The 27,577-nt window shown below is 36.1% G+C and overlaps 1 protein-coding gene across 9 annotated transcripts in view; it reads right to left on the reverse strand.

Annotated features, from left to right (window-relative positions):
- The window catches only part of DNM3 (dynamin 3), a 583,300-nt gene that overhangs the window by 413,540 nt on the left and 142,183 nt on the right, over nucleotides 1-27,577 (reverse strand). For all 9 annotated transcript variants that reach the window (XM_055111556.2, XM_034940650.3, XM_003824660.4 and 6 more), the window contains exons 3-4: nucleotides 23,134-23,283; nucleotides 21,795-21,998 (exon numbers count right to left, since the gene is read on the reverse strand). In XM_055111556.2, the coding sequence (XP_054967531.2) occupies nucleotides 21,795-21,998; nucleotides 23,134-23,283 (354 nt within the window). The remainder of the gene's footprint in view (nucleotides 1-21,794; nucleotides 21,999-23,133; nucleotides 23,284-27,577) is intronic.

Here is a 27,577-nt window from a genome sequence, read left to right on the forward strand (position 1 = left end):
AATCCAACACATTTTTAAGGAATATTGTAGAAGTCAGCACTCCCGTAAAATTCAAAATATCCAGTATTCAACCAAAAACCACTAGATACATGAAGAATAAGGAAAGTATGACCTCTCGTCAGGAAAAAAATATCTGTCAATAGAATCCTACCTAGAAGCAATGGAATTCACAAATGACATTTAAACAGTTATTACAAATACGCACAAAATTCTTAAAAATATAAAATAAAACACAAACATGAGTAAATAAAAGGAATGAAAAGAAAAAATAATTGATGAAAACCACAAACTCACAGATTCTAAAGCTCAAAGAACATCAGCCACACACACACACACACACACACACACACACACACACAAAACATACCAAGGCACACCATAATTAAATTGCTGACACCAGTGACCAAAAAAAAAAAAAAAAAATAGCCATAATAGCAGAGAGGGAAAAAAGAGAGACACACACAAAGAGATACTAATAACAGTAGACTTCTCATCAGAAACTATGAAAGCAAGAGGACATTAGAAGACATATTTAAAGTGCTAACAAAAAAAAAGATTATCACCTAAAATTCAATATCCAGTAAAAATATATTTTAAAAATAAAGGCAATAACTTTTTTAGACAAAGAAAAGCTGAGATAATTTGTTGTCAGAGACCTGTCCTACAAGAAATTGTAAGTTCTTCAAGCTGAAGGAAATACAAGTTGGTAACTGAAATCTACACAAAGGTATTTTAAAAAACCTTTGCAAATAATAAGTGTATGGATAAATGCAGAATATTTCTTTCTCATTTTTAACATCTTTGAAAGATAACTTAAAGCAAAAATAGTGTCAATGCTTTCTGGGTGTCATTTAAAACATATGCAGAAAACATAGCATGTGTTTTGTATATAGAAAGATTTATAATATAGGTAGAGGAAAAATTGCACAACTTCAGACTTAAATAAACTGATACTGATAATTACATTGAATGTAAATGGTCTAAATGCTACAATTAAAAGGCAGAGATTGAAAGTTTCATTTTTAAAAAGCACCTAAGCAAAAGTTAACAGAACTGAAGGAAGAAGTGAATAAATTCACAAATATAGTTAAGGATATAACATTCCTGTCTCAGTAATTCAAAGAACAAGTAAATAAAAAAATCAAGAGGTATACGAGATTTAAATAACACTATCAACAAACTTGACCTAAAATACATCTATAGAACACATCATCCAATAATAGTACTTCTACTGTTATACATTTAATAAAATATATGCAAAATATGTAAACTGAAATCTATAATATACTGCAGAGACTACTGAAATAAATGAAAAAAAAAAAGATGTTCATTGACTGGAGCATCCAATACTGTTAAGTCAGTTCTCTCCTAATCGGTCTACGATAGTGCTGTTTGACAGAACTTACTGCAATAATGGAAATGTACTGTATTGACTTTTCCAAGACATTGACCATATGTGGCTATTGAACACTTGACATATGGTAGTGTGAATGAGGAACCAATTATTAAGTTTTAATTTTAATTAATTAAATTTTAATTTAATTAATTTAAACTTTAATAGCCACATGTGGATAAAGGCTAGAATATTGAATAGTACATGCTACAGATGTAACATAATTCCAAGCAAAATCCCAGTAACCTTTTTGCAGAAACTGACTAGCTGATTACAAATTCAAATAAAAAGATAAACTATTATTTTAAAAAACAATGATAAAAAATACACTATCTGATTTCAAAGCTTACTATAAAGCTATGGTAATTAAGATAGTACATTATTGGCATAGGGTTAGATACACACAGACACCAATGAAACAAAATAGTGAGTCCAGAATTATAAATATAGGTTTAATATATATTAATATATTATATAATATATAATATATAAATACATATAATATATTATATAATATATAATATATAAATATATATTGTATATATAAATAATTATATGCATGTTATATATAAATAAGTATATGCATATGTTATAGGTTTAATATATAAATATATTAATATAATATATTTATTAATATTTAATTAATATAATATTTAATACAATATATTTATTAATATTTTAATATAATATATTAATATTATTTATATAGTAATATAATATATAAATATTTATATATTATATAATACATATTAATATTTATATATTATATATTATATATTAATATATATTAAACCTATAACATATGCATAAACATACACATATGTAAACATATATAATTGGTTTCAGACAAAAGATGCCCATGTAATTCCATGGAGAAAGGACAGTCCATTCAAACTAAATGATGGTACTGGAGTAATTACATATCCATATGAAAAATAATGAACTTTGACTCTTACTTCACACCATATACAAAAAAAAAAAAATTGCAGACCTAAATTTAAGGCTAAAACTAGACCAACAGAACAAAATAGAGAACATAGAAATAAATCCACGCACCGCCAACTGATTTTTGACGAAGGCACAAAGAACACACATTGGAGAAGAGACAGTCTCTTCAATAAATGGTGCTGAAAAAACTAGCTTTCCACATCCAAAAGTATGAAATTAGACTCTGATCTCTCACCATATGCAAAAATCAACTCCAAATAGATTAAAGACTTAAATGTATACCCAAAATTATAAAAAACTACTCGAAGAAAACAGAGGAGAAACTCTTCGTGACATTGATCTAGATAAAGATTTTTTGGATAAGAACAAGAAAGTACAGGCAACAAAAGCAAAAACAGACAAATGAAATTACATCACACTAAAAAACTTCTGCATACCAGAGGAAACAACAGAGAAAGAGACAACCTACAAAATAGAAAAAAAAAAATTTGCAAACTGTGCATCTGACAAGATGGTAATATCCAGAATATACAAGGAACTCAAACAACTCAATAGCTGACAAACAAACCATCTGACTTTAAAATGGGCAAAAGACCCGAATAGATGTTTCTCAAAAGAAGACGTACAAATAGCTAACTGATATATGAAAAAAATGCTCAACGTCAATAATTATCAGGGAAATGCAAATGAAAAACACATTGAAGCTGGCATGCACCTGGCCAGCTACTCAGGACTCTGAGATGGGAGAATCGCTTGAGCCCAAGAGGTTGAGGCTGCAGTGAGCCATGATTGCATCACTGCACTCCAGTATATGTAAAGAGCAATACCCTGTCTCAAATAAATAAAACTTTTTTAAAACCTAAAACTACAAAATTTCTAGATAAAAGCATAAAAGAAAAATCTCTGCAAACTTGGGTTAGGCAAAGTCTAATGTGATTATGGGCATAATCAAAAGAGCCATATAAAAACTTGATAAATTGGGTGTAATCAAAAGTAAAATTTGCTCTTCAAAAGATACAGTTAAAGAATATGAGAAAATAAACTATAGATGAGAAAGCATTAGAAATATATGATGAAAGATTTGTATCAGAAATATTTTTAACTCATTACTTAATCCTAAGAAGACGAACACAACTCAATTTAAAATAGGCAGAAGATTTGAACAGACATTTCACAAAGCAGATATACAAACGGCCTATAAGGACGTGAACTGATGCTCAGCATCACCGCTAAGATGACACTCAGAGACATGCACATCAATGCTGCCTCACAGACATAACAATGAAAACAATGAAAATAAAACTAACAAGCACCAAGTGTTGGTGAGAATGTGGAGCAATTAAACACTCATATTGCTCTTGGGAATAAAAATTGTACAACCATTTTGGAGAACAGCTTAGTTATTTTTAAAATTTTTTTAATATGTGCAATTCCTCTCTTAGGTATTTTCCTAAGTGAAATGAAACATATGAACATGGAAAACTTGTGCATTAATATTTACAGCAGCTTTATTTGCAATAGCCCAAAACTAGAAACAACCTAAAGATCCACTAACAGATAAATGGAAGACAGAATATGGTATATTCACAGAATGAGTTACAATTCACCTATTTTAAAAAAATGAACTACTGAAAACATGCAGCAGCATGAATGATTCTCAAAAACATTATGCTGAGCAGAAGCCAGGCACAAAGAGTACTTAGTGTATGATTCCATTTACATGAAACTCTAGAAAAGACAAATCTAATTTATAGTGACAGAAAACAGTTCAATGGTTTCTTGGAGCCAGGAGTTGGATACTAGAATAGACATTGACTGGCAAGTGACACAAGGGAGATTTTATGGGTGATGAAAATGTTCTGGTACATGGGTTGACATTTGTCAAAGCTCATCAAACTTTACACTTAGAATGCATACTTCCCTACCCAAGCCTACTGTCTCAGGTAGCCTCAAGGTAACCACAATAAGTTGAAAGAGACAGAAGAAGGGGGTGGAGGGTATTGGCCACATGAAAAATAAATAAATAAAATAGATTTAAGATCTGTGTCTAGGAAAAATCATTGGGTACAGTTATTTGTACATGGAATTAACAAGAAGTAGATAGTAGAGAAGCTTACTGAGTTTTTAAAGTAACTAAATTCACAAAGAAACAAAAGCCCTGGCCTGAAAAAGCCTCTGAGTCTTAAAACAACTTTCATCACCCCAAGTTTTTACAAGAAGAAGGCAGGCTGTGGAAGCTGTGAATCTCTCAAGAAGGTCACAATCCCCCATTTCTTCTTCAGATATGTCAAAGAAGATAATGGACAAGGAAGAAACTTTCACAAGTTGAACACAGGAAGAATAATAGACAACAGACAAGAGGTTCCTCCTAGAAAGCACAATTAGGATTTAATCAAGAAACCTCCCTCACTGCCAGCATAGAAAGACTTCATAATTGCCTGCCCTGTAGGCACCCACCACTGCTGTGGACTTGGGACTGTGAGGTATTTCCCAGTCTTGCTTTCTCATGGGAGTTTACATTTCAGGTAATAACTAATAAAGCTCCACACACAACCCTCAGCAATCTATTTGGAATCCTGAACACATACCTCATATTAGTGACTATTGACCACAAAATGTCCTGGGCTCAGAACACCATCCAGTGATTCTTATCAGCAACAGCAGGAAACTCTTTTAACTGGTTCCAGCTGGTTAACTTGTAAACAGTTAGTACCATCAGATCTTTCTCAGTCAATTTTGTCCTTCACTCACAAACCAAATCCAAGCTCCTCTGGTCATCTGTTCTCCATGATTAGGAATTTCTACTACAGCAAAAGTTTCCATTAAGTCAATTGGTTTTGTTGGGACCTACTAAATAGGAACGTGATTTTCATTATACAGACCTCTACAGGCACTGTTACTGAAAATTGTAATTTTCTGTTTTTCTTTTAATAATTGTAATTGCAATTGCCTTTTTAAAAAACAACCAGTGCGCACACACACACAATTGTGTAGGTAACACAGCTGCTTTTTGAAAGGGTGGCTCTGGCTTTGTGCATCGTACTTGGTTATCACCTTTATAACCCCTCAATGTGCAAGGAGCCTTAGACGAGTGATAGTGTCGGCAGCCCTAGGAGAAAAGGGAAAGAAGGAAGTGTAATGCAATGGTCAACATTGCTGAGTGAGATTTAAGTTTAACAGCTATATGCTTCCTAAAACTGCTAAAACTATTGGTTTTTTAAAGCCTTTATAACAATTCCTGATAGAAAAATAATTTTATAAGTCTGAAATCCATGAGCCACGAACTCGCTTTTTAACCAACTTAACAAATTATTTTTACGTAACACTTTTATATAGTTTATCAAGTGCCAGACACTGTACTAAGTACTTTGCAGACATTAACTCATTTAATATCAAAACAGTCCTAAAAGGAAGGTATTATTATTATTCCATTTTACAGAGGAGGAAACTGAGACACAGAGAAATTAAGAAATTTGTTCAAGGTCACACAACTAGTAAATGGTGGAGCCATGATTCAAATCAGACAGTTTGGCTCCAGAGTGGTGCTATTAACCACTGGGGGCTGTACTGTTTTAAAATGTAATTTTTATATGTTTATGGTTTTATTAATGCAAATTCTTATTAAAGCAAAATTTCTTCAGAATGTTTCTCTGTTACTTTAGCAGAACAGCTTGTACTTTCATTCCAACATGCTGCCTGCTTCCTCCTCTTGCTGCCTATTTGCCAATCCTTTTCACTGTGCCATCTGGAACCATCTTTATTGTCACCAAATTACTCCAACACACTCACACTCTTGTCTAAACAATAGCTCTCACTTCCTTGCCTTTATTTAAACTGAGTTCTCTTTTTTATGCCTTTCAGGTAGAGACTGTATATTCTCCCATGCTCCATAGAGCCCAGGATTAGAGGAAAAGAGTAGAGATTAAAGAATTTTTCTTACTCCTTGGTGCTTCTCCAAACCCAAATCTTCCACCTTCACATTAAAACATTGCTTTGGAACCTGACATCATCTGGGTAAAGCAGCTTCTATTCCCCCTTGTTGCTGTCTTCTACCAAATGTCTACAACACCCATTTTCAACACAAACACACACACACATTTTTTTGAAGGTTTTAGCATCATCATGTTAGTCCTCACTCCCCTTAGTTCCGCCATTATCCAAGCAGCAGCAATGTGCATGAGGACGATGTATCCAGTCCGCTGGCTATTGAGTTCCTTGCCTGCTTCTATTCAATAATTTTTCACCTGCAGGCCATTTTAGCAATTTCCTCCCATGACCACATCCTGGACATTTATAACCTGGACTTGTTCCAGCTGTAAATCATAAACTCTAATATACATCTCTTTAACCACAAACTCCTATTCTCCCATTTTTCTTTCTTCTCTTTATAGGAACACATTGCTATTCTTCAATCTTGTCCAGAAGCCCATCCCTGAAACCATTTCATCTTCCTCAAAACATACAGATTCTTTTTTATTTCACTTTCTTCCAAGTATTTCACAGTCTGTCTTTCCAATTATTATGTTGCCAATATCCTCAACTCTTTTGCCCACTTTTATCTTCCATTCAACCCTCCCTGCAAAATCCTGATCTAAAAGCAACCCAAGTATTTGCCTCTTCAACCTCCCAGCTGCCGAGTGGTTTTGGGAATTACACAACCACTAAGCTTGGTGCAGATGCATTATGGCCTCAATAGAGTCCCCCAGTGCTGCCCACTTTCTCCTTCCATATTTCTCCACAGCAGCTGGTCAAAATACATTTCTCCCCAAATGTCTTACACAACCCCCTTCTCTCTTATCATCCTTACCTCACCCCCACCCCAGTTCTTCCTCAGCTGATAGCCTTGCTCCCCACTTACAGTGAAAAAATCTATGTCAATAGGCAATAAATTATTCAAATACCTCTCCAGATATCTACATATAGGCCTCATGTACACTTCCTTACTTCACTCTTATCTCAATGGAAAAAAATAGTTTTTCTTGTATTCAAGGTACCTGGCAGCCACTCAAGAAATGTTGGAGAGCAAGAAGGGGAGGGGGAAGAAATAGAGGAAAAAGAGGAAGGGGAGGGGGCAGGAGAGGAGGGAGGGGAAGATCCTAAAACTCAGCAATGAAAAATGGAGTTCTTACAGAACTTTAGAAGAATTTCGCTTTTTTTCATTGTCATATTTTATTTACACTGCCAACAAAATAACTGTATGAATCTAGTTTAATTATATATTCTGGGGATGGCTTATAGAATATGTTTTTATAACAACTTTTAAAAGAGCTATTACATTAATGGAAATGTTAGAAACTCATGGTCACATCAGAATCCAGGAGTAAGATGTAATTGCATAGGAAACTATTAATTGTGTTTTAATGTCTTTGAAATAAGAAAGATATAAGAGCACAATTATTCTGTAACACTAAAGTCATCATTATTAAACACTTTTACCTTGAATAGCAATGCAACACATCCATATATTAATATAAAGAGAATTTCTGAAAAAAATGAAGATTCATATTACTAATTGGCAATTAAATTCAGAAAAAGATAGAATATATTTATCTTCTTACTTTTTTAAGTCTTTTTCATGAACAGTGTTTCTTTTCTACATTAAATTTCTACATTCAAACTCCACAAAGAGCATCAAGGAAATTTTAAACTTCTTCAAGCAGCGTCTTTACAGTGACCCCCAGTGGCAAAAAAGGAATGAACGCATTAGAAATCCACGTTGAGGCCTTTTACGTTGATAACAATAACAAGCTCTATTTTAATAGCACATTCACTTTGTCATCGTGCCTTCACATTTTTCTTTTGTTCTTACTTTTTAAAAATCCAAATTTTACACTCACACATTCACATTCAAGTCCTAAAAATATTCTTCCTTTTTTCACAGTAAATTTTATAATCATATCATTTTATTTTCCCAATTAAATCAGCATATCAAAGAATATATACTTTCATAAAAAGTTTTTTTAAGCCTATAAAGCTAATGTGTTTGTTGTCATATTTTCAAATCTAAATAAGACTCAATTTACTTTTTTAAAGCTTAAAATGAAAGTGTTCCTCTATACTTGGGCAAACCCACTTCTCAACATGCGGATAAATGATCTACTCTTTGCAAACAAGCTGAATTATAACATGACTTAGCGTTTGTCTTGTTCAAGCCCAATGCATAGTAAATTCTCAATTTAAAAGAACAATGAATTGGATAGAACTTGTAAAACAAATTTTTCAAAGACTCCAAACCCTTCAGGTTTAGTCTTTGTTTCTATTTTATAATTGAGTTTATGGGTCTCAACCATATTATAAAAAGCTCAAAAACATATTCCTGAAGAAGTCAAAACATGGCTTCTATGAGCTACATATGAAGTCATTTTTTAATCTGATTTTTTCATACATATTAACTGATTCAATAAATATCAAGTAGCATTTGGGCCCTCAATGCAATTAATTAGCATCTATTACATTTGTTAAATTGGTCAAATACTTAAGCAAAGAATTTTAAGGTAAAATGGAAATCTAATTGGAGTGAAGAACAGGTGCAGAGACAGATATAGTGCCTGGAAAATAGGTTTCCTCCATGAATTGTTTTTATTTTTGCAGTTTATAAACATATTCTTTATATTCTGAGTGTTGACAATGCCTGGATGTTTGAAGCTTCTGTTCAACTAAGCAGCACCTCCACCATCTCTATGACCAGAGAGCAAATTGGATATCTGCTAAATGTTGCCAAAGGTCAATGAATATCAGTTTACATCACCCATGGATTTTTAACATTTTCCAGATTTAAGAGGGAGACATCAAAAAGCAAGCGCTGAAGGACGTATGTAGGGACACACCCCCATAAGATGCATTTAAAAGTCTGCCACCAGCTTAGTAGTTAATTCTGGCCCAATTCACGAATTTCATCTCAAGAGAAGATGGTGCCCTCTTTCCCAGCTAGAGGTCTCACACTCCTCTTGGGATGGTTTCATACTCTAGGAAGACCTCTGGTCATGCTAGATTTAGAAATGAAATTCATTTGCTGTGAAATAAATCACCGTGAAAGGGATTTCCAGACACATTTGCCTCCCTAGCGAGGCCTTTGAACAGCCCTCTATTGTAGATGACAAGCTGGATGGGTAATGCTAAAATACTGCTGTGCTCAGAAGATAAAAGGCACAGTTATAGTCTTCATGGGTAATGAACTCATGATCAAGTAATCAATCAACACCACCACTAACTCCTCTGCTTTCCATACAGGAAATGTGAATGTCTCTCAAGGGTGAACGGTTCAGCCAGGGTATAGCAATATCTATAAAACAAGCAGATGTCAGCGACACTGCTAGGCACCTTGAGCAGCAGTGTAAACATAGTGTCTTTATTATACAATCATTAGAACTTACCAGGATAGGCAGATATTCAGCCATCATAAATAAACTCAATACGATCAAAAGCCATCTCCCCACTAATCAATTTATCAACTAACTTCATCTGTCTCCATGTCCTCTTCCTTTCCTATGATTAAAATGAAAAAATAATCCAATTCTCTTCAATCTATGGCCAGGACTCTCACAGGTGCCCTGTATCCCATCCTCATTCTCCTAAATCAAGGACATTTCTCACTCATTTTTCCCATCTTTATCCCATTCTCCTGCATTTATCTCATCTCTATCCTCCATCACCAATTTAATTTCTCTTCTACATCATTTCCATCAATACACAAACAAGTTACAATATCTCCCATCTTTCAGAAACATTCTCTTCATCTTACACTACTATTGTTAGTGTTTCATTTTTCTGTTTCCCTCTACAGTGGGCCTTAAAGAGCTGTCTATAATTCCTGTCTTCACTTCCTCACAGCCAAGTTTTCCTTGAACCCTCTTTAAGGAGACTTTCCTACCAAACCCTTCTTATCAAGGTCACCAGTGACCCTCAAGTGCCAGATCCAATGGTCAGTTCTCCACCCTTATCTCCATTGGGTGAAACATAAAAGTCTAGTTTTGATACAAAGATTGGAGGTGAGGATGATTTGGACCGAGTTCAAGGTTGTTTTCTTTCTGTTTACTACTGAATCTTCCAGCAGTGGATGGAAAGGAATCAGGAGCTAAGAATACAAGTGACTGAATGGATGCAGCTTCTCAGCATCTTCCTGGCTCCTCAGAGAGCGGCATTTTAAGTTTGAAGTCCAATACAGCCTGTGAGAACTGGGGAAAACTGACAAGCCAGAGGGACAAAGAAATATGGGTGCTCTGTCTTTGACGTCTTTAGGTTGGGAGCAATCTAACTGTTACTGGGCTTCCTCACATTCCTAAGCAGTAGGCCTGGTTGACCTGCCACATCACCCTCCTCTATCTCTCAGCCACATTTGGCATGGCCAATTACATTGCCCTTCTTGAAGCCATTTTTCTCTTGTCCTCTGGAATGCCACAGTCACTTGATTCTCTACCGCTTCTTCATCACCTCTGCTATTTTCCTTCCTATTCACCACTGCTAAAATACTGGAGTGCCCTGGGGCTCTGTCTCTGGCCCTCTTCTCTTCTCTACCTACACTCATCTCCTAAGTAATCTCAATTCAACTAGTCTCAAAGCTGTAGACACCACCTGAATTAATTCCCTAGGGCTGTCATAACAAATTACCACAAACAAGTGGCTTAAAACAACAGGAATTTGTTGTCTCACGGTTCTGCAAGCCAGACATCCAAAATCCAGCTGTCAGTAGTGTCATGCTGACTCCCTCCAAAGCCTCTACAGGAGGGTTCTTCCTTGCCTCTGCCAACTTCTGGTGACTCCTGGCATTCTTTGGCTGTGGCAACATAACTCCAATCTCTGCCTCCATCTTCATATGGCCTTCTATCTTGTCTCTCTCTGTCTTAAATCTCTCTCTCTTTTCTCCTATAAAGATATCAGTTATTGGATTTTAGGGTCTACCCTAAATCCAGGATTATCTCATCTCAAGATACTTAACTTAAAAACATCTGCAAAGACCTTATTTCCAAATATTCACAGGTATGGGATGGGGGAGAGGAGATTGTTGGGCCTTACATATATCTTTCTTGGAGGGGTGAGGAGCCCAGTTTAAACCTGTATATCACTATAGACTGATAGCTCAATGATTCATAACTCCAGCTTGAAACTCTGCTCTTGAACTGGATCCAGTCTCTTATATGTAATACCACCACTTAGGTGTTTAATGAGCATCTCAGATTTTACATATCCAAAATAGAGCTCTTGATCTCCCACAATATTTTCTTCTCTGAATATTCCTAATCTCAGTAAATGACACAACCACTTAACCTGTTCCTTTGGGTAAAACCCTTGGAGTCATCCTTGACTTCTTTCTTTCAAACACATGAAGCAAACCATTAGTAAAGTCTATCAGCTCTACTTTCACAGTGTACCTTGAATCAGACAACTTCTTCCCTCAGTACCATTCCTCTCTTATTCCAAAGCACATCACCTCACCCCCTACTGGACCTCTCTGATAGAATAACCTAACTGGTCTCCTTGCTTATCTTCATGCCCGTCTTCAGTCTTTTCTTCTCACAGCAGCCACACTGACTACGAAAACATCAGTCAGATCTTGCCTCTCTACTCTTAAAACCCTCCACTGGCTGCTCAGCCCACTTTGAAAAAAATACAAAGCCTCTGTTGTGATCTACAAAACCCCACATGATCTGGGCCCTGCCTACGTCTCTGATTGCAGAACCAACCACACTTTTCTGCTGAGTTCCAGCCTCAACATCCTCCTTGCTGTTCCTCAAAATGTCAAGCCAGTTCCACTCTCATTCCTTTGTGCTTACTGTCCCCTTTGCCTGGAACACTCTTCTTCCAGATGGTCACAGGGCTTATTCCCTCACTTCATCAGTTCTCTGCTTAAATGCTGCCTCCTTAGGCCGTCGTCTAAGACAGCATTCCCAATCAATCTCTCTTCCCGTATTCTGTTTCATTTTTCTTTGCAGCACTTATTTTTCTTCATAACACCTGACATTATACTAATGGGTTTTCTGTTATCTGGCTGTTTCCACCATTAGAATACAAGCTCTAGAAGGCCAAGAATTTTGTCTTCTTCACCACTGTATTCCTGATGATAAGAATGGTACTTGACACATAGTAAGTGCGCATTCATTATTTGTTAAATAAATGAACAAGCAACTAGAATAATCTTTTAAAATTAATTAAAGCAATGTAGCCATATTAAAAACTGATATGGAAAAGTGAAAATTACATTAAACCAATTGAAGACAATGCTCACTGAGTGCTTTGGGGATGTAATCAAGAAGCATTCATTTAGTAACATAAGTGTGAACTCCTAAACCAATTGTTTTTCCTGCATTCACAATATTTGCTCTAGAAGTTTAGAGCAAATCACAGTGTAACTTTAACAGTGTTTCACCATATTTAGTATTGTAAAATTTCATATTTTGGCTTCTTTATTTTTTTTAAGTCTAACGTGTTCATGATTATCGCTGAATAAAGTGCTTATAACAGAGAGAGATAGATGATATAATGGAAAGAATTACACTATTGGCATCTGAGACAGGCACTTTTATCATGCATCAGCCTCTTACCAGCTGCTTGACAGTGATCAACTTCCATGACCTCTCTAGCTCAATTCCACCTATAGAAAACTGGGGTGATGCCACCTGACTGGCATACTTTGGATTATAACATATGACACATGGTGTTATTACACAACTCATTTCACTTGAATTAATATATGCTGCAGGCCAAATCACATCCCCTAAAACATGAAAATGTTCATTTCATAAAGCTGATCATCCAGGGACTTCTGTGACTCTTCACACACAAGATGCCATGTAAACCAATAGCCTATTTTTTAGAATGGTGGAGAAACAAGAAGATAATCAGAAACACGTACTGAGCACCTGCTAGTCTAGTGTCCTACCAGGTGGTACAGCACATTGAACTTACACTACTGACCAGGAGCATTTTGCTGGCTCAACAGATGCCTGATAAATGTCTTTTAAGCAACAAATTAATAAATTAACAAAGGGAGTGACTGAATTGTTAGTGTATATGAGCACGATTGTAAATAGCTGAAGGGTTCCTGTCCCATCTGGGGTGCCAATAAATAAATAAACAAAATAGCTGGAGGAAGTGCTCCTTTGAGAAAGCACTGAACGCTCTCTCTACGGCGAGACTGCGCTAGGAATCTTAGTCTGCTCCTTTACTCTAAATCCATGAGCAGCAGCTAGCATAGTCCTGAAGCAAATCAAGCCAAGCTCAGGATAATCCTCCTTCTATCCCACCCCAGCCCCAACCTACCTAAGACCTTCTTTCACCTATAGTTAATCTAGCCATTTGCAGATGAATCTGAAATTATGCTTATTGCATAACACATTACTAAAATATTCAAAATAATTCTATTACAGTTCTATTTTTTAGTATTATCAAGCCTCATTAAATCATATGGGTGTGGGCAGTAGTTTGAATTATGAAATATAACTGATTGCTTTAAGGAAAAGCTTATTAAATTTATAAGTTCTATACAACAAATAAAATAACAAAGCCTGGTAAAGTTTCCTTTAATTATTTTCAAGAGGAAAATAACTGCTAGCATTTGGTTAGCTATTTCGACTAAGCATTACCTTTTTTTTTTTTTTTTTTGAGACAAGGTCTCACTCTGTCACCTAGGCTGCAGTGCAGTAGCGTGATCACAGCTCACCACAGCCTCGACCTCCTGGGCTCAGGTAATCCTCCCACTTTAGTCTCCCAAGTAGGTGGGACTACAGGCATGCGCCACCACATCCCACTAATTTTTTTTATGTTTTTTGAACAGACGGGGTTTCACCATGTTGCCCAGGCTGGTCTTGAACTCCTGGGCTCAAGCAATCTGCCCACCTCGGCCTCCCAAAGTGTTAGAATTATAGGTGTGAGCCACCATGCCGAGCCAATTATTATCTTTATAATAAATTATCTTAATTATTATAGCAAACTTTTGAGGTAAGGGTTATGATAATTTCATTTCATTTTAGAGATTAAGTAATAAGGTTCAAAGAAGTTAAATAACTTGCCCAAGGACACACAATCAGGATGTGATCGATCTGCTTCCAAGCCCTGTGTTTATTTTTATCTACATCATTTAATAAGGCAACTAGCAGAGGAATGGTCTGATGAAGTGGAAAAAGTACTGGAGGAGGAGGGGAGGGGCTATACCATAAGCACATGGTGTGTTTACAGGTATGTTATTCAACCACTGTATATATTACCTAGAAAAACTTCCTTACCCCAAAATAGGATCTCACCCATACCAACCTCTAGTATTCTGGTGAAACTAAAGCAAAAGTAAGAGCACTTTGAAAAGTAAAGACCACTATACAGAGAAAAATATATTCAAAACATCATATAATTCTGATGGCTAGGAGTTTGACATTTCAAATTATATAGCCATTCCCCTTGAAATTATCTACTCAGTAAAACTATTTTTCACAAATGATGCAAAAGATGAGCTTGAACTTTGTCTAGCCACAAATTTGTGACATTCTACATATACTGAGAGAATAATTTCATGTGAAACTTAATATAAAATATATGTAAATATATCCCAACATTTAATAATACTTATTTTATAGAAGTTTTCAATCTGAATATTATTATGCAAATAATTTATAATTAACTTATCAAGATGAGCTGTCTTCCCAAGCATATATTCAAATATACTCAAATCCCATTTAGGTGAAAATTGCCTGTCTATTGTCAAAAAGATTTAATTTAGTACAAAGTAGCTACTGCCTAAAATACACTGCCTCTCAGAAAATGATAATTATGTACCTTGGTGGATAAGATTCTAATTCAGATAAATAAAGAATGAAGAATGGTCCTCTACTATCTAAATAGGTCATCCTGTTTAGCCAAGGGCAAAATATCAGGAAAGATGTACATTAAGTGGTGAGAACAGGCCACTTGCACAGTCAACCAAATCATTCCTGAAGACCAACAGGGTAACAGATGTCATAACCAGATTGCCCTCACCATCCCAACTCAAATGACTGTTATATGAAAAGTTTGTTGTTATTACAGTTGTATAGGACCAGAATGAGGAATATAAATGGGAATGCTGGAATAAGGACCTCTGAAAAGGCCACTTCTCCATAAAGGCAGTAAGAAAAAACACTGGCAAAAATTGTTAAAGCCAACTGTTTCAGAACTCTGGAAATTAACCAAAGGCTTACAACAATCTGAGGAGTAAATAGTCAAAAAAAACACACCTGGATTTCTAGCTAGGCACAGTGGCTCACGCCTGTAATCCCAACACTTTGGGAGGTCGACGTGGGTGGATCTCTTGAGGTCAGGAGTACAAGACCAGCCTGACCAACATGGTGAAACCCTGTCTCCACTAAATGCAAAAAATTAGCTGGATGTGGTGGCACATGCCTGTAATCCCAGCTACTAGGGAGGATGAGGCAGGAGAATCACTTGAACCCAGGAGGCAGAGGTTGCAGTGAGCCGAGACTGTGCCATTGCACTCCAGCCTGGGCAGCAAGAGCAAAAACTCCATCTCAAAAAAAAAAAAGAAAAACCCTGGATTTCAGTAAGAACAACAAGCCGTGTGGTGTTTGAACTTGCCCTATGCCCATCCCCCTCTCATCTTTACAGTAGCCTTGAAAACAAAAACACCACAGTCATGATGAAAATCAGAACCCTAGAAACCCCTGGAGGGGACAGAATGGGGTTGGAGAGCATCAAAAATACAATTTTCAGACAATTGTAATTATTTAACCTGTCTAGCAGTTCCCTAAAAACCCCCATTCACAGGGCTTTTCTTTACTTGACCTGACTCAGAGTTTATTCAGTGTGAAAAGCCTCTTTCCCCAGAAAAAAATTTGTCAAAAATAATCATGGCAATTGTTCAACATCACAGGTCTCAGGGAGCAATAACAATTGGGGCAAAAAAAAAAAAAAGAAAGAAAGATAAAACTAACCAAAAAACTTAAAAGGAAAACTTGGGAATGAGATGGCCACAAAGGCCATTGAAAATTTTGTATATATGTACAACCTAGAATCTAGAAAGCCACATGAATGCTTGGGGTTTTGTGCAAACACAGCAAAGACCTCAGAAGATCCTAAATTCTCACCTCTAGCTCACCTTGAGGCTCTGCATAAGCAGGAAGTTAGGATTAAGGCAGAGTTGTAAACTGTCTGCCTGAGCATTGAAGCCATACCCCAAAATGCACATTGAGAGCTTTGGTAAATGTTTAGCGATTTACTGACTCTGGTATTTAAGAAGATCCCTGTCCTGACCACCAAAAAAAAATGCTGAGCAAAGACTTAAGTGGCCACACACGACAAAGAATATAGACTTGCAGAATTGGTTCATGAAAATTAGTAACCAAATAAATAGCACCTGCAGCAACAATAAACAGCAACGAAAACTGGAAGGGAGAGAGGAATCTGGTTTCTAGTGCTGCCACATCACATTATTTAAATATCTAATTTTCAACAAAAAAATTTTAAGATATGCAAAGAAAGTATGGCCCACCCAAAAGAAAATATACAGTCAATAGAAACTGTCCCTGAACAATCCCAGAAATTGAAATTACTAGACAAAGGCTTTAAATCATCTATTTTAAATATGTTTTAAAAACTAAAAAAAAAAAATAATCTAAAGAACAAAAAGAATGTATGAGAATAATGTTTCACCAAATACAGAATATCAGTAAGGAGACAGAAAATTTTTTTTAAAAGAACCAAATAGAAAATCTGGAGATAAAATAACTGAAATAAAAAAATTCACTATAGAGATTTGATAGCAGATCTGAACAGGCAGAAAGAATCAGCAAACTTGAAGACAGATCAATTGAGATTGTTCCTCACAGTCTAAGGAAAAGAAAGACAAAAGAAAGAATGAAGAAACATGAACAAAGTCTCAGAGATCGGTGAAAACATCATACCAACATACATACCAACATACACATAATGTGATTCTCAGAAAGAGAAGAGGAGAGAAAGAGGAAGAAAGAATAGTTGAAGAAATAATGGCTGAAAATTTATCAAATTTGATTTAAAAAGCATTAATCTACACATCCAAGAAGGTCAACAAACTCCAAGTAGGATAAACTCAACAAGATCTGTACCTACAGATATCATAATCAAACTGCCAAAAGAAAAAAAAAAAAAATCTTGAAAGCAGCAAGAGAGAAGAAAATCATGTTCAAAGGATCCTCAATGAGATTGACAGCTGAATTTTGACCATGGAGGTCAGATGGTAGTGGGATGACATACTCAAATTGATGAAAGGAAAAAAACTTTAAGTAAAAATTATCCTTCAAAATTTAAGGAGAAATTAAGACATTCCAAGATAAACAAAAGCCAAGAGAATCCCTTACTGACAGACATAGCCTACAAGAAATACTAATGAGAGCCTTTCAGGCAGAAAAAAAAGGACACTGGACAGTAACTCAAATACCCAGGAAAAACTGAAGAACACCAGTAAAGTTAACTACATAGTTAAATATAATAGACAATATAAACATATTTTTGTTTGTAACTCTTTTTTCTCATATCTGATTTAAAAGATAATCATATAAAGCTATAATTATATTTCTGTGTTGATAGGCATGTAATGTAAAAGTTGTGATTTGTATGACAATAAGAGCACATAGGAAGGGGAGGGAGTGGAGCTATATAGGAGCAAAATGCTGTGTATTATTGAAATTAAGTTGGTATTGATCCAAACTAGATTGCTATAAATTAAGATGTTAATTGTAATCCTATGGCAACCACTAAGAAAATAACAAAAAAGTAAAATAAATGACAAAGGAATTAAAATTATATACTAGAAAATAAATATTTAACACAAAAGGAGATAGTAGCAGAGAAATAGAGAAACAAAAAGACATAGGACATACACAAAAAGAATGGCAAAATAGCCACATAAATTCTATCTCATCAGTAATGACTCCTACCAAAACTTTCAAAAGTCTCCTCTTGGGACCACCATATATAGGATATAAAAACTGGGGGCAAGTAGGTCTGTAAATGGTGGAGCAGCAGTTCTAATGATCCAAAAAAAGGGAGATTTATTTTAGGTAAGTTCATGAACATTTACATGACAATTTCTAAGTGGCACCTAATAAAAATGAGTTTGTAAATAAGCCAAGCCTATGATAGTTTTTTTTTAATCTCATTTAACTTTCTGGAGTAGATTTGTGGCATAAAATGACATACTCCTGACTGACAGTCAATGCTATATTTTCCTTACGCTGTAACAACACATCGAATATACTGGGAATGACTTTGTGGAGATTGATTCCTTTCTGGCAAACTGATGACTCCCTCCACAAACATTCATTGCTCTCACCTAATGATCTGTGATCACATGAGTTTATTTTAGGTCATAAATGAATCTTCTTTGGAAAAGCCTGAGAAATGAGATGTAGTTACTGCCCATTAATATTCCCTATGTGCACAACAGGGTAAAATATAGCATGAATATGTTAAACCAATTTTAAGAAATCACTTTACAAGATTTATTAGTTGGCCAATTTTTTTAGTTTACATTTATTATAAAATTCATAATACACACAAATAAAATATTCTCCAATGGCTTTTCTTCTACTAGATTTGAAGTTGTGAGGATGTGAGACAGGATATCTATAGCCATCTTGTCACCCGTGAAAAGAATTTATCTTAAAAAAGAAACAATTTCAAAGAGGCTGAACCAAGGTAGGACGAAAGAGAAATCAGGGACTGAATGGTATCATTTGCAGTCCTCCATGAAGCTTCATCTGGATTGTCATATTGCGGTACGCATTTTTAATCTTCTTCCCTATTCCCCAGCACACAACTACTAAAGTCCTTGGAATCTTCAAAGTGATAAGTATCTTTTTGTAGGCTAATGGGTTGGTAAGTGGCTGGCAGCTCCTGGATAGCTTCAGCATGTGGACTGGTCACTAGAAAGAACAGATATGACCTCCTAGGAGGGATGAGGGGCTGAAGTTTAAGTTGATTACCAATAGCTAATGATTTAATCAATCATGCCTACATAATGAAGCTTCCATAAAAATCCAAAATGGGCTGGGTTTGGAGAGCTTCTGGATAGCTGGAGATGCAGAGGTTTCTAGAGGATGGTGTGCCCAGAGAGAACATGGAAGCTCCACATCGCTTCTCATACATTGCCCTATGCATCTCTTCATCTGTATCCCTTGTAATATTCTTTATAACAAAGAACTGTTTCTCCGAGTTTTGTGAGCCCCTCTAGCAAATTAATAGAACACAAGAAGAAGGTTGTAGAAACCCCAATTTATAGCCAGTCAGTCAGAGCACAGGGTAAACAACCTGGATCTTGTAACTGGCATCAGAAGTGGGGGTCGTCTTGTGGGACTGAACCCTCAATCAGTGTGATCTGATGCTATTTCCAGGTAAATAGTATCAGAATTAAATTTAATCAGAGGATACCTAGCTGATGTCTACTGCAGAAAAGAATTAATTGCTTGTTTGCAGTGGGGAGAAATCACCACACATCTGGAGTCAGAAGCATGTTTGAGAATATAGTAGGAGAAGCTGAGTTTGTTTTTTCTACGTGGACTACGTGTGGACTCCTCAGGAATGTGACTGGGCTGAACTCACTAGAATCCACTGACGGTATGACTCTCTCTGTCCCAATCAGACAACCATGGCTCAATCTCCTATGGGACAAGAAGGCTGTAAGACAGGAATGGTTCAGCACCATTTTTATAACTAGATTCCAGTCCCAGTTTATAATCTGACTCTTCCAAGCCACTGACGCTGTAAAGAGAGTCCTGGTGATAGTCCTTACTTGTCATCTGGAGCCTCTACCTGCTTGTTACAAGCCCCAGTTTCAGGGATGGTGGAGGAAACCAAGAAGAAAAAAACAGTTACCATTGCAGAATTCTGGAAAGGTCCAAGAATTGGAGAACCAATGCTAGGGTATAGGAAGAGCTGAAAATAAAAGAATTGGCTGAAGGCTCCTAGAGGACACACCCACATAGCTACCCTTCCTCAACCTCAGCAGAGTACTGAAGACTTGTTTCAAAAGAGGTTGAACCAGAGGGACTCTGGACTCCAGAAGAATTTCAGGAATGCCATCATGAAAGCAGAGGAATTAATTAAAAGTGTACACACTGAATAGTGAGAACCATCCTCCTCCCACTCCAACCCCTGACCCACCAATTCTTGGCTCCAAGAACACTAGACATCAGGCTTATACCAGACCAGCTCAGGAGAAAATACTCATAGAACCTAACAGTTGAGGAAGTCTCCTAACAAAATGGTCAACTCTCAGCACAGTTACTCCATGGGAAAACCCACTGGTCAATGAATCCCTGTCATGTACATAAATCAGCTTTTTGGTGCTCCACTCTCATGCACGAACAAGCGGCAAAAGATCGACAAACATTTGAAAAAGGTCTCTAACATCAAAGACAGAGACAAAAACAAACAATCAGAAAACAATAGACTCAGACAATGTAGATTACAAAAGAAAACCTTCGAAAAGCTCTCACTAAAGTCCTTGGAGGAAGATATTGTATTTATGAAAACAAGAACATGATGCTATTTTAAAAAATAAAAATAAGATTCACAAAGTAAAAATATGCTTTTGGAACCTCTAAAATGAATCAGAAGAGCAGAAGATAAAGTTGATAAAATCTTGCAGAAAGTAGAACAAAAAGACAAAGAAATGATTATAGAAGAGAAAGATTGAAATAAAGGATTCATTTAGGAGTTCTAACATGCTAATAAGAACTACAGATAAAAAGAACAAAGAAATTGGGACAATTAATTATCAAAAAAGAAAAATTCCTAGAATTGAAGAACATGTATCTCCATATTGAAAGGGCACATCATTGAATGCCCTTCCACAATCACTTTAAACAGACACACACCAAGGCCAGCACTGAGGTCTCTGAAGATAAACTGTCGTTATTCAACTTAGAGAAGTAAAAAGTTTAAACATACGCATAAGAAAGGACCGTTTCTGGATATTGAGATGACAATACCAAATAAATCTCTGCTTATACATACATTTTTTCTCAAATAATTATAAGCTAAATAATATCTTACATGCATTAGAGCTTCCTATTTTAAAGAAACAAGACAAAGTAAAAAACAAAGGTTTTTCATTGGAAGCATATGCAGGTAACTCATAATAATTAGTAGATTGTCTGAATTCTGCTGTACCAGAAGTTTATTTTACCAACTTTTTAAAATATGCAGCCCATGAGGCTTAGAAATGCCTATTTTCTTAGATCTCATTATTCTTAGATTTATATAGATTTTGACTATACAAATTTCATTCTTTTAGTAAATCTTTACTAAAATTATTTATTATTTTTTAATATTAAATACTGAATTTTCTATTTAAAATACAAAAGGTTTAACAACATTAATAATGGCTAATTTATTTATAATGAAATCAAATCTTGAGAATTTATGTTACCTTTAAAGATACCAAAACTCCTGACACTTTAATTCCTTCTCATCTTAGTAGTCACACACTCACCTTGAGGATCAACTTCTTTAGCTAGCTTCAGCGCATCTGAGTTTGCAAGATCAGTGTTGGCTGGAGTAACAGCTAAAATCAGACAGTTCTCCCTCGTGATGAACTGCATAATCATTTCTCTGATCTGATACTCGATATCTGGTGGCTGATCTCCCACGGGCACTTTAGTTATTCCAGGTAGATCAATAAGGGTTAGATTTAACACTGTATAGAAAGGATAAAAGAGTCTTACATACACCTTCAATGCTAAAAGATAACAATACAGAATCATTTGTCACTTAGCTCAGCCTTCTACATTGTGTATCTGAACAACTCCAACCCATGTGTGTAGAATAAAGAGCATAAAATAAAAATGGTTTTGCTAGTTTTCTCTATTTTTATGATATGATTGTGCTATGCCAAATGATCACTTTAACATAATTTGAAAGGCACTGATTTGCATGCCTAACAGTTTGCTCAGAAAGCTGTCATATCTGTAACTAGGGGGTTATAATTAAAACACCAAATGAGAAATGCATATGCTATCTGCCAGTCTTGTACAACGCCTTCAAGTGGTATAAAAACTCACAGGGTAAGACTGCCCTTTCCTTAAAAAGTATCATTTTTTTTTTTATAGAAAGTTAACCACTTAGCCTAGTAGAAAGCTGTTAGCCATTCGTGGTGCCCTGGGTTTACTGAATCAGCTGTACAAACAGAGTCAGTGACAACATGACTCTAGCCCAACCTCTCCATATAAACAATGTTGGCACCAAGTACCCTTGGGAAGTCATAATTTAGCTTATGTCATTTATATTCTGTTTTAAAAGCAATAGAGCTAAGTAGGGAATAAGAAATGAAAATTTGCCCACTAAAAATTTAGTCAGCATACAGGTTATTTCCCATCACACATTATGGATTGGTTATCTAATTTATAAGTTTCTACCGATAGTCTGGGGGAAAAAGTCAGAGCTGATTTCTAAGGAAGAAAATAAATAGGACTATATATGGCTGCAAGACATCCAATAGGGGAAGATGCAACCATAGTAACATGTACCTCTAAGATTTCAGCAAAGACTGAAAAATGGAAGTTTTCATACATACCCTTCTCAAATTCTAAAAGCTTATAATAAAAATGAAGAAACAAATTTGATGACTAACTCAATTCTGTTTTCATTAAAGTCATCTTCTACTGCCTCTCCTTAAATGTCCTAAGAGCTCTTTGAACCATAACATTAATGGGCAGTATCCAAAGGTTACCCTAGAAACCCAGCACTATTTGTATCTTCTGTACAAATGATGTACGTTAATTAATGTAGTATAAATGTTTGAGGAGAATTTGGAATTTTATTATTTTACTTACCATGTGGGGAATAGACTCGTAAATTAATGGGTATGGAGGAAATGCCTTTATTCATTCCAGTCACGCGGTCTGTTTCTGCTTCAATCTCAAGGCGAACTTCATCAAAATCTGTAAATTTCTTTCCTTTGCAATGTAGAAACTCAGCATATTCTACAAAAATAAAACCAAAATGACACAACTTAAATTCATGCATTTTTGCCATAATTATAAAAAAGTTTCTTTAATTATAAGTCAAAGTATCCAATATTCTCTCTTCATCCCTCATGAACATCCCACAGAACACAGTAGTTACTAAGAATCACAATTAATACTTTAGAAATATTAAACATAGTACAAATGCTATAGATGCTAAATTTGCTAATTTTCAGATAAGCAATTAAATACTATAACCAGTCCCTAAACCATCTAGCCTATTAAATAATTTAAAGAAAATTTTGGCTATCCAAATGATAAAGCAAACAACAGCACCTGATTGTTAAAGACATTAGATCTGGGATACCTCTGAGTTCTGTTAGCATTCCCCTCTTCAGTATCACCATTTCATCAGGATGGAATGCCAAGTTATATAAATATATCTTCAGAAGGCAAAATAAGTTAGGGGAAATCATTTAATTTGTTAAAAATAAATAATATATGGAATCTTTTAGCTTAAAAACACACTATTGAAAATACCACATCAACTTATATAAAGACAATTTCTCAAGGAAAAAAGTTATAGAGTATTATATCAAAGTAAATATTTACCTGTAATCTAAAATTTTAAAAAAATCCCTCAGCAGAGGGAAAACCACTAAAATAACTATATAAATAACAAAACTGGGTTTTTAAATTTTCAGTAACATCCTACAAGCTGTTGTATTATCAATTTCTATACCTACTTTGAGAGAAATCAGGTATGTAAAAAAACCACAATTTAAAAGAAAAGCTAGTACAGTACTATTAGATTTTTTAAATGAGTATAAATCTAACAAAGAAACAAATCTCAACAAAGATTTTAGTTTATCTAATATCTCAATGAAGAATTGTACCACTAAACTTAGACTATGCCTAAGCATCTTGGACCCAAATGCCAGATAAGAGCCTGTGAGGTCGAGGCTGCAGTGAGCCGTGATCACGCCACTGCACTCCAGCCTGGGCAAGAAAATGAGACCCCATCTCAAAAAAAAAAAAAAAAAAAAGCCAGATGTGGCAATTATTGGTAGCCTTACTACCATTACTCGTCATAAACATTTAATATTCACTCTTGGAGATGAAATGGCAAGGTCGATAGCAAGAGAGCTATTGTGGCTGATCTCCCACGGGCACTTTAGTTACTCCAGGTAGATCAATAAGGGTTAGATTTAACACTGTGTGGAAAGGATAAAAGAGTCTTACATACACCTTCAATGCTAAAAGATAACAATACAGAATCATTTGTCACTTAGCTCAGATGTGGTCCGTGTCTTCAAGCAGGTTAGCATTAACTCAAAAAGCTAAGGATTAGACCACTGAGAAAAAACGTTAATGCAGGTAGCATAATGTAAATGCTAACCTGCTCTTAAAATGATAAGAAAGGTAGAGATAGGAGAGATGATTTTAAGCTGTGGCACCCAAAAAAGGAAGTGGGGTATGGACTGAATATTGAACAGTAGGGAGGATTTTTACATGTGCAGGGAGAAAGAGGTCTTCCAGAGAATCAGAGAATCTTCATAGGTTCAACAAATCTGGCAGGTTATCATCCAGTCTCTGCTCGGACCCATCCACTATTGGGTAACAGAAACTTTGATCTCATTGGAAAAAGCTCTGATTGGAAAATATTTATGTTTGGTATGAAACCTGCTTTCTTGTCATATTCCACTAGTCCAACTTTTGTCCTCTGGTGCTACTCAGCTGTGAAAAGGCCGTGTGCATTAATGTAAGTGTCAGCACCCTAAGTTTGTCTCCTTCCTGGGCCTCACACCCTTATCTTGCTTTGTCACATCACCACTCGGGCCCTCTGGTGGCAAAGATTTCCCAGTACCAACCCCAGCCACTCTGGCTGGAAAGGTCACAAGCTCCCAAAGTAGACCAAAAAGTTTCTACTTTAATTTACCAAAGAATTGAAATGACCTAGCTTTTTGGATGTTAGAATGAGAATCAGAGACGGATTTAATTTCTGTCTTTCCTGACAACATGCATGGACATGAGTATTTCTCTATCTTAGTTTCTCCATATAATGTGCCACTTTCTGAAAAAACAGCAAGCTAAGTCTCCCGAAAGCTCATTCCTCTAATGCTGGAAGTATATCCAACAGTAAAGCCTCAACAGGCTGCAGAAATCTGGCCTGAAGAGATCAGTTCATCAAGATCAGGCATGTTCTTCTATACTTACCCTCATAGGCACTGTCTTTATTAGAATATAAATTCCCAGAAGATAGAGCCTTTATTTTATTACCCATTCAAAGCCTAGGCCAGTACCATGTGAATGTAAGAGTATATAGATAAGTAGAGGACAAAACAATATGAAAAACAAAGGAACAAAAGAAGTCAAATCCCAGAAAACAAGCAAAAATTAAAAGGAAAAATTAGAAATAATTTAGAAGAAATGGAACTGTGTTTTTTTCAATGCCATATATTCCATGGAAAATGCACCCTTCAAGACTTATGGCTATCACAACTGTTCTGTCATAGAGTTCATAAGCTTCTGGATCAGGAACTACATTTTCAATCACTGCTAATCGATACATTCCAGTTAACACAAATGTGGATCTCCTTTGTTGCCACTAGATGGCACCTACTTGCTTTCTCTGCAGGAAACATGCCCTTCCGGAAGGGTGTAAAATCAATGCAATTTTCAAATTAGATTTAAATGAGTTCTCAAACTCTTGAAAATACTTTTATCTTGAAATCAAGAGATGATAATTGTTCAGGACCATCTCAAACCTTTGTGTATTTTTATTTATTTTGTCAACCCCTTGGTCAATTTGCAGTGTCTTGTTGAGAATAGTGTCCCCCAGACAGATTCAAGGATTCCTGTATTCATTTATTTATTTGATTAATATTTATTGAGATCACTCTACTTGCCAAGAACTGTTTTAGAAATTGGGATATAGTTAAGGGGGGAAAATAAGTCTCTAGGCTCACGAAGCTTAAATTCTAATCAGGTAAAAGAGTAAACAATATGTGTGTGTGTGATGCTAAGTGCTATGGAGAAAATAAAATAGCAGGGGGATAGCAAATGCTTTGGGAAGGGGGTTGCTTGGTTATGTGGTACAGATAAGGAAGGCTTCCATGACAGGGTAAAGTGACCTTTGAGCAATGACTCAAGAAAGGAAGGCAGCAAGCCATGCTGTATGGAAGGGCATCCGGGCAGAGTGCCTAAAGCAGATGTGTGTTCAGCATGTTGAGGGACAGCCAGGTCCACGTGGCTGGAGCACCAGGCGGTGTGGAGGGGAGGGAGGTGGGAAACAAGGCCAGTGCTGTGGATAGGCCTGGATGTGGAGGGCCCGTGGACCATTTTAAGGACTTTGATTTTTCGCTGAGTGAGATGGCAGACCATCTGAAGGATTTGGGGTAGAGTAGAAACATGCTGTGACCTAGGTTTGAAACAACTGTGGATGCTGTGTTGAGGACAGACAATGATGAGCAAGAAAGGAAGCTTACTATTGAAATCATCCCGGGGAGAGCTGCTGAGGCTTAGACCAGGGTGGCAACAGTAGGGTGGTGATGAGTGGTTAAATTCTAATGTATTTTGAAAGAAAAAGCAACAGAATTTGCTGATGGATTTAAGCTGTGATATGAGAGAAAGAGAAGCATCAAGGATAACTTCAAAGGGTTTGACCTAAGCCACCAGAAAAAGTTTGAAATAGAAAAAGACTGAAGGGAAGAGGATGAGAAGGGATGGGATGGGATGGGATGTGGGTTGGGACCTACTAAGCTTGTGATGGCCATGACACACCCATCCAAGTTGAGAAAAAGCACTGCTACTAAGGTTGAGGACCACACAGCTGAAGGAGACACCATCCATATTCAGTCTTTGGATAGGTGTCTCTACTCTGAAAAATTTCCAGAAGATGGCAGTCATGTGCTTGAGGAAAGGGCAGCTTTTTCTAATTTGTACAAAAATATCTTCACGGCTAGATATATGCATCTTTTGTTCATGGAGAAGTCCAAGTGAGAGATATATATTTGGGAGTCATTCAAGTCAGGTAAGTGATGAGATCACTAAGCAAGAGTTAGACAGGGAAGAGGTCAGAGTACCAGGCCCTGGGTTTTCCAAAGTTTAGAGGTCAGGAGATGGAGACTTAGAAGGTAGGAGAAAACAGTAAGGGGAAAACAAAGCCAAGAAAAGAGGAGACGTCCATCAAACCCTGCCAACATGTCCAGTAACATGAGGACTAAGAATGGATCTTAGAATTTGGCAACTTGAGGATCCTTCAGGAGGAGGTTTAAGAGAGAAGAGAAGAAACCAAGTAGAGGCTGATTAT

Source organism: Pan paniscus, chromosome 1, assembly GCF_029289425.2.
Source record: "Pan paniscus chromosome 1, NHGRI_mPanPan1-v2.0_pri, whole genome shotgun sequence".
In the NCBI taxonomy this organism is placed as follows: domain Eukaryota; kingdom Metazoa; phylum Chordata; class Mammalia; order Primates; family Hominidae; genus Pan; species Pan paniscus.